Source organism: Belonocnema kinseyi, chromosome 9 (assembly GCF_010883055.1).
Source record: "Belonocnema kinseyi isolate 2016_QV_RU_SX_M_011 chromosome 9, B_treatae_v1, whole genome shotgun sequence".
NCBI classification, from domain to species: Eukaryota; Metazoa; Arthropoda; class Insecta; order Hymenoptera; family Cynipidae; genus Belonocnema; species Belonocnema kinseyi.
Window position 1 is genome coordinate 107,561,178 of NC_046665.1, and position 9,227 is coordinate 107,570,404.

The 9,227-nt window shown below is 27.1% G+C and overlaps 1 protein-coding gene across 2 annotated transcripts in view; it reads left to right on the forward strand.

Moving 5' to 3' along the window:
- LOC117179738 (polypeptide N-acetylgalactosaminyltransferase 13-like) overlaps positions 1-5,320 on the forward strand; it is a 37,391-nt gene extending 32,071 nt beyond the window's left edge. The window contains exons 10-11 of one of the 2 annotated variants that reach the window (XM_033371796.1): positions 517-807; positions 5,104-5,320. In XM_033371796.1, coding sequence (XP_033227687.1) covers positions 517-807; positions 5,104-5,238 — 426 coding nt within the window. In that variant the 3' untranslated portion in view covers positions 5,239-5,320. The remainder of the gene's footprint in view (positions 1-516; positions 808-5,103) is intronic. The other variant, XM_033371797.1, reaches the window with a different exon arrangement.
- The last annotated feature ends 3,907 nt before the right edge of the window (positions 5,321-9,227 follow it).

The window sequence follows — 9,227 nt, forward strand, 5'->3', positions numbered from 1 at the left end:
AAAAATGGTTGTAATATTGAAAAATATCATTGCAATATTACAATTCAACATGGCAAAAGAAATTGAGAGCCAACATTGTAGCAATATTGAAAACCCAAATTAAATCATTATTGAAAAATCTAAGAATTCAGCAATATTACAAGCCAAAATTGCAACAAAATTGAAAGGCAACATTGCAGCCACATTGAAAATCAAAATTACAACAATATTGCAAAGAAAAATGGTTGTAATATTGAAAAATATCATTGCAATATTGCAATTCAACATTGCAAAAGAAATTGAGAGCCAACATTGTAGCAATATTGAAAACCCAAATTACATCATTATTGAAAAATCTAAGAATTGAGCAATATTACAAGCCAAAATTGCAACAAAATTGAAAGGCAACATTGCAGCCACATTGAAAACCAAAATTACAACAATATTGCAAAACAAAATTTTGCCAATGCCGACATGCAATGTTACTATTGCCATTGATATAAAAGCTTGAACAAACCAATGTTAATAAATAAATAGTATTTGATTTGTTGTCACACTCAGATTCAGCATGTCCGAACGAATAAGTGCTTGATAAGGCCCATGGTGAAAGGGACTTATGCTCAACCTGCCGGAAACGTGATGCTTCTCCCTTGTATAGATCCACCCAATTTGGTCCAAATGTTTGTGATGACCAAAGAGGGCGTGATAATGACTGATGAAAGTGTCTGTCTTGATGCACCTGAAAGAGATACTCGACACGAGAAACCGAAAGTCAAGATTATGATGTGCAATGGTCTCGAAAGACAAGAGTGGGAGTACAACGAGGAGGTAAGCACTTCTCGACTTTCATTTTTCAATTCAATTTTTTAATCAAAATACATACTTCACTCCGAACAATATTTATTTTAAATTAATACACCCGTTACTCGAGCATAATTTTTTCATTCAACCACAAAGATCTTCAAAATGAAGAAAATCAATTTTTATTTAGGAAGACGTTTCATTGGAACAAACAATCATTTGTTTGAATTAAATGGAATTTCTTTGAAGCAAAGATACTTTTTTTTTAACTGAAAGCCAACCAATATTTTTCTTTGTTTCAAGAAACGTTATCTTTGGTGAAACTGACTTTACGTATTTTTTCACCCCCCCCCCCCCCCCCCCCCCCCCCTCCATAACGAACAAATTCAGAAAAAAATCGAAAAATGTCTCACTATTGAGCAAGTCGATGGAAATAATTTAAACTTTTAATTGTTCTTATTTTTTGTACATAAAAAATTAGTATTATCAATTTCGTTGGGTACATTTTATGAAAGTGAATAACCTTATATAAAAAAGAAAAAAAATTCGTTCGTAGAAATATAATACTTCAAAAAATTAAGTACAACCCAAGATTTTTCATTTATAACTAAAGATGCAAAAAAATTGTTTGCGTTTAACAAAAAAATTTCTCCACGCTTTTTTAAATAAAGTAAGCAAAACGTACATATTTTAAAAATTTGAATCATCATTTTTTTGGCAACTTTTGGTATAAAATAACAAAAGTCTTCTTACGTTTATCCGTTCAAGTTTATTTACTTGCATAAACTTTTCCCAAGAAAAAATGAAAAATAATTGATTTGCTCCCTGATGAGAAGTTCAATTTAAAAAAATTTCGTAATGCAACAAAGAAACTTTATTTAGAATCAATTAGATGTTTAAAAAAACATTAATTAATTGTAACTTTTTCTTAAAGGGATGTAGAAAACTTTAGTTTTATAGAATTTATAAACTTTTTTGCTTATCATTAAATATTTTATTTTATTTAAATATTATTAAATATTTATTATAGATTAATTATTAAGGCATTGATACAGAATAATCGGATTTTAAAAATAAATTTAGGGAAATTTTTTGCTTATACTTAAGTATTAGAATTTCATAATAATTTACAAAATAATTTATATTTGTTGAGATTTCATAAATCATATTCCCATCAAAAGGTGTAATTAATCTATAAAAACGAGTTTAAATAATTAGATAATGGATTTATCATAACATGCCGCTGTTAGCAATGGCAAATTACTGCATTAATAACAGAAAATAATATATTTCATACATTTTTTTTAAAATAGAATTGTTTAAAATATTATATATTAATAATATATTAAGAATAAATATTCAATAATAAGTCACCAAGTTCATCAAGTTTATAAAAAAATAGAGTTTTCTACCTCTTTTTGAGCAAAAATTACCTATAAATAGTAGTTAAAAGGTAGGTGAAAAATGATTTTAAAAATGTAAATTGTTTAAATAATTTAAAATTAGTTTAAAAATACGCTAAAAATTGCACTTCTATCGAATAAAAATGATGTGTGGCAAAACAAAGAAAAACCACTCAAATGATAAAAAATTGTCTTCTAACGTTCTAATTATTCCAAAAATTTTTAGAAAATTTCTTTATGCTTTTGAAACCTTTCAAAATTTTTTTAAAACTTTTGAAGTTTTTTGTTGTTGAAATCTTTAAAAAACTACAATTCTAAAAATCGTTGATGTTCAAAATTCTTTTTGAATCTCTTCAATTTTTCTAAATATTTTTTTAATTAAATTTATTTTTTACAAATTTTTAAATCTTACAGTATTAAAATATTTTGCTTTCAAATCTTTTAAAATCTTTTTATACATGTTAGGAAATCATTTGAAATATTTGGAAACCAATGTTAATTTTCTCTTGAAATTCATTTTTTAAAACAAAAAATCATTTTCAATTTTGGCACGAATATTAATAAATTAAACAAAAAATTTCTTAGATCTTTTAAACCTTTTAATCTTTAAAAGTTATTCTATTTTTTTATTTATTTTTTTTAAATTCTGCAAAAGTAACAAAATTGCTCTAAACTCTTTTATATTCCTCTTTAACAATTTTAGAAATCTTTTAAAATGCTGTGGAATCTTTTTAAATAATCTCTCTTAAAATTAATTTTTCGAGATAAAAAAAAAACAATTTTAATTTTTCCTGTGAAGCTAAAAATTTTATTTTCGTGAAACCTTAGAAAATTCTTTAAAATTCTTCAAAATTTTTAATTATTTTTGAATGTGTTCAAAACTTCTGAATATTTCTTAAACTTACTAAATTTTTTTGGTAGAATTATGTAATATGGCGAAATTGCAAAATTTTGTTTTAAAATCTTTTGCTCTTTGTAAAAATTGTAGGAATGAATTAAAAATGGTTTTTAATCTTTTTCATCTTAATGTTAGAATTTATTACAAGACAATTATTTAAAATTTTCCCATAAATAATATTTTTTTTCATTCTCTTGATACCATGCGAAATTCAATTTACTTCAAATTTGTTTAGGTCCAGAAAAATTAAAAAAATGTTCTTAAAGTCTCCCATTTTTTTTCTACACATTTTGAAATTTTCAAAACTCAAATTTTAACTTAGTTGTAGAATTTCTTTTAAAATGAAACATAAACTATTTAAAATTTCCCTAGAAATCTTTAAAAAAATTTAACCTTCTCAAATCTTAAATAATGTTTTTTCTTCGAATTCCTCAAAATAAGTTTTTTCTCATAAGGGACCGTACCTGATGAGTGAAAAATGAACCTAGCTAACAACAATTTTTTAAAATTTGTTAATTAAAAAAATTAAAATTTTAAATGTTTTATTTCGTTTATATAATAATTATATATTTTGTTGTTGAAAAGTAAACTAAACTTTTTTTTATGAGAATTAAACGTTTTTTTGAAAATTTATCTTTTTTATTTAAAAGTTCATATATTTTAGTAGAAACTGCATCTTTCTTAGATAAAAATGCAACTGTTTGGTTAAAAATTAAAAAATTATATTAAAAAGGTCATCCTTTCCGGTTGAAAATTCAACTATTTTTTTTTTTTAATTTACGTGTTTGAAATTAATGTTTTGGTTTCGAAAACTCAACTGAAATCTTTTGTAGGGAAGAATTCAACTTTGTGTAAAATTTTTCTTTTTAATTTAAAAATTCATCTGTTTTAGTAGAGTACTTTTTGGAAAATTTGTGTTATTGTTTCAAAAATTCATCTGTTTTAGTAGAAACTGCATCTTTTTTTAGGTAAGAATTCAACTGTTAGATTAAAAATTCAAAATTTTTTGTAAAAATTCCTCCCTTTCGGTTGCAAATTCAACTCTTTATTTAAAACTTCAACAATTCTGTAAAAAAATCCCTTTGAATTAAAAATTCTACTGTTTTATTAAAAATTCGTATTTTTGGGTTGAAAATTCAAATATATTTATAGGAAACTTACTTCTTATTTAAAACTCATATTTTAATGTTAAAAAGGGAAAATAAAACCTCTTTTGTATACAAATTTAAATGACTTTTTTGATCATTTGTCTTTTTGATTTAAAAATGTATTTTTTAGTAGAAATTTCATCTTTCTTGGTTGAAAATGCAACTGTTTGTTTAAAAATTAATTTTCTGTGTAGGAAGATTCAACTATTTTGTTAAAACCACTTTGTTAAGAAATAATTTTTCGTCGAAGATTCATATTTTTGGTTAGAAATTTATTTCTTTAGATAAAAATTTAACTATTTCGTTGAAAATTATTTATTTATCACTGAAAATTCATTTTTTGTACAAAAAATTCGCCTTTTGGCTTGAAGATTCAATAAGTTAGGAAAAATTTTTTTTCTCCCATTGGGAACACAAAATTTAGCGACGTCTTTACGATATCGCAAAGACACCGAAACGACATGGACATAGGATGTCGTAAAGTTGTCGTAAAGGTGTCGTAACGATGTCGTAAAGACGTCGCTAAATTTTGTGCCCACTGGACTATCATGAATGAAAAATATTTGTTGAAAATTCGTCTTTTTGGTTCGCAAAATTAATTTAAAAAATTTAATTTCCTCTTTTTTGCTTGAAGCATCAACTTTTACATTAGTTTCTTGACAATTCATCTTTTTAGGTTGAAAATTTAATGATTTTTCGAAAATTTATTTATTTTCTTGAATATTTATTTATTTTGTTAAAAAGTCATCTTTTATCGTGAAAAAGTAATTTTTTGTTTATAAATGTTAACACATAATAAAACGTAACACGGACCCTGAGTTAAAAAAAAGAGAATAATTTCATTCACAATTTAAAGTTTAAAAATTATTTTCAGACCAGGAAGCTGATCCACAAATCATCAGAAATGTGTTTGCAAGTTTCACCAGATAATAAAGAAGGTCCAGTAATTGCTCCATGTGTCGAAACTCTGGAGCAAGAATGGATATTCAAATCCATTCCATGGAAATAAAGTTTAAATTATAAGTCGACTCTTAAATATTTAAAAAAATAATAGAGTAGGCCAAAAATATAAAAAAATTTAAAAATCGAAATTGATTATTGCTGCAAAATTGATATTTAGAAATATAATTTTTTATATTAAAATTTAAAAAAAGGGTTGGAAAATTCGGGTAATTTTTTAATCCTTAAGTTAGACTTTTCTTAAGTAAATAAAAAAAACATTTTTTATCATTTTATTGTTTATTAAAAAAGGCTAACGTAAACAAAATTTATTTTGCTTTGATTTTAATTTCTTACTAGTATTTAATTCCAAAAATTTTAAACAAAAAAATTTGTCAACATAAAAATTTGTTAAGGTCCTTGCGAAATCGAAGGTAATTTGAGTTTTTTATTTGTTTAACGAGTAGCAACTTTTCAGCGCTAGTCATTTTTATATTAACATTTTTTATATTTTCGGCCCAACTTGATGAGCAATGAACAAAAATAATTTTAATTGCAAATGAGATTCCATTTTTTAAGAATAATCAACCTACGATTTTTTAATAAATATTTATTTATTGCAAAAGACTGATACTTAGATAACTCTTAATCTATAATAATAACTCAAGTGTGCTCGAATCACGAATGGCTGCCAGTTTTGTACATTATGTTTGCAATAAAATAATTTCTAAGTCTGCTTCTAATAAATGATAAAAATTATTTTTTAAACTTTCCTCTAAATTAATTCCATATTTTTAAGTTAGAATTTAAGTTTTACAGTATTTTTTCATTAATAAACAAATATGACTAAAAAATGGCCATTATTTCCGTCATATTTGTTTATTTATAAAAAAAATAATTTGACGTTTCCCGTGCTGGTCAGTAATAGGAAAGTTTTTGCAATTGCCTTCCTTTTATAGGGTAAAATTGTTTAAAATTTTTCGCATACGATATAATAAAAAAAATATTTTATGAATAAATTATTTCTTGAACGTGATTTTTCTATAATTTTCAATAATTTTACGTTTTTTAAAGTTATATTGCAAAAAATGTGGATGTAGATAATTCCTAATTAAAAGAACTGAAGTTGAAAAAAACTGATTTTTTCGGCAAGAAATATCTGAATAATGCATTTTTAAATGAAATTTTGTATAAGAAAAACCATAAAATTAATCAGTTAATCAACTTGCTTAAAAAAATTATAAAATTTATCAAATAATTACAAGTGTTGGTGAAATGATCATAACTATCCTAATTAAAAGTAGTGACATTGAAAAAATTAAATTTTTTCCTCGGCAGATGACCGAATCATGCATTTGTTTATTGAATTTGTTTAAAAAACATCAAATTTGTATACTAATCAGGAATTTTGATGATATTCCCAATTCACAGGATTAGCATTAAAAAAATTAATTTTTTTCGTCAATAAATGCCTAAATAATGTATTTGTTTATTAATTTTATATAAAAATATTATAAAATTCATCACATAATTATGAGGGTTGCTGAAATTATCATTAAGCTCCCAATTAAAAGTACTGACGTGAAAAAAAAACTAATTTTTCCCTCGACAGATGACCTAATAATGCATTTTTGTATTAAATTTCTTTGAAAAACATGAAATTTACAAACTAATTAGGGATCTTGCTCTAATTATGATGAAGTTCCCAATTTGAAGAACCGACATTTGAAAGGATTGTCATCGAAAAAAAAATTTTCCTTAGATAGATAACCACATAATTTGTTTGTTTATTACATTTGTTAGAAAAATATCAAATTTATGGACTAGTTAGGAATGTTGTTGAAATTATAATGAAGTTCTAAATTCAAAGGACTGAAATAAAAAAAAAGATTTTTCCGTCGGCAGATGCCTAAATAATGCATTTGTTTATTGAGTTTATTAAAAAAAAACGTAAAATTTGAAAAATAATTACGAATTTTTCTGAAATTATTATTAAGTTTAAAATACAAATATTAAAATTGGCAATACAAAAAAAAAACAAATTTTTCCGTTGAAAGATGCCTAAATAATGCATGTGTTTATTAAATTTGTTAAAAAAATTATCAACCAATTATAATTGTTACTGAAATGATCATAAATCTATCAATTGAAAGTACTAGCATCGAAATAAACAAATTTTTCCCTCAACAGATGACCAAATAATGTTGTCTAAAGGATTATTATTAAAAAACCCCAACTTTTTCCGTCGACAAATACCAAAAAATAAATTTGTTTAAAAATGTTCTAAAATTTATCTAATAATTATGACCGTTGCTGAAATATCCATAAAGCTCACAATTAAAAGAACCGCATAATGCATTTGTTCAGAAAATATCAAATTTATGAACTATTGAGGCACGTTGCTGAAATTATGATGAAGGCACTCATCACTAGCGAATCAACAATTTCATTCTCCTTACAAAATCATCTGCGAACAACCTCTTCCCCAACCCCTACACCTGCCTCATCACCACATTTGCCCTTCTCACCCTCTCTTTTATATGACCATCCACTCCCCCATTCCTTCGAAACAGGAAGCTCAGGTACACAAACTCTTTCACCTCCTGTACCGCTTTTTCCATCCACTTCCACCCCCGCGGCCTATCTCTCCCACCTCCTTTCCTGAACACCATAACCTTTGACTTGTCCGCATTTAACTTTAACCTATTTTTGTCCAAGTACCTTCTCAACCTCTTCATTATCTCCTTTAAAGCCTCTTCACTCTTTTCCAGCAGCACTATGTTATCTGCATATGCGAAGTTTATGGATTATAGCAGGGAGTCGAGCGTGTAAATATGCGGAAAAATTTTTTAGAAGAGGGGGAAGTAAATTGGTTAGGGAGTGTTGGTGGGAGAAGGAGAACAGACGTAGTGGTGCAAAGATGGAGGTGGAAGGGGAAAGGTATTTTAAAACGGATGGATTGCAGATGGATGAAGTTAGCAGGTTGCACGAGGAAGGAAGGAAGATATATGATTTGGTTCAAAAGAATTGCATGAAGAAAAAGAAGGCATAAGGAGATGAGAGGAGAGGATAAGAGAGTCAAGGTTTAACGGGAACAATGTGTGGATTATGCCAAGGGAGAGAGCGCAATATTTGTGTGAGAAAGGAGAGCAAGGTTGTCAGGGACTTATAGTGAGAATGAGATGCGTTTGCATGGAGGGTTATAATAGGTTCTGGCCTTCTAGAGAGAAGAGAATGTGTGAATTGTGCGGGAAAGGGGATGCAAAAGTTGAGCACTGGTTGGAGGAGTGTGAAGTGGTGGAAAGGAGTGAGATAAGCATGGCGGTTTTGTTGCATGAAAGGGAGGACAGAAGGGCAGTGGCATGGGTGAAGGGGGTGTTGGGTAAGATGGAGAAAAAGAGAAGGAAGGAGGAAGAAGAATGGAGAAGGAAAGATTGTAAATGGGAGAGAAGTAGATGTAAAAAATGTAAATATTGTAAATGGTAGTTAAGTGTTAGCTGTTAGCTGCGGAGACAGAGGCTGGTAATGCGAGGCATAGCGACAAAAGAGCGAAATGCGTGCGAGGCGAGGCGCAGTGAGGAAGGTTAGACTATAGAAGCGAGCGGATTAGTTATAAAGTGTGGATGGATGGTACTTTGTAAAACATAGTTGTAAGAAAATTCTGTAAAAAATGGAAGTGTAAGCAAGTCAATTTTCTAAGGCCAGCAGGCCTAAAAATAAACGTTTATCTATCTATTAAATTTATTTATAATATTCTTATTTATCTGTTCTTATTTCTTGCCATGTAACTTAAAAAGCGTAAGATTATTAAAATAATTCTTAAACATACTTTCAACAAATAAATTGTTTATACCTTTTTTGTTTGAATATCTTATCATAATAAAAAATCTTGCACTAATGTTACTTTATGAATATCATGTGATTGCAATAATTTTCCAAATATTGATGAGCACCGAGAATGTTACGAGGGTAGTTCAATAAGTCCTTAGAATGACCAACAGATGGCGCGCGAATCGCTCCAAATCATCTGTTTTCAGTCAGCACCACTCCCGACTAGAT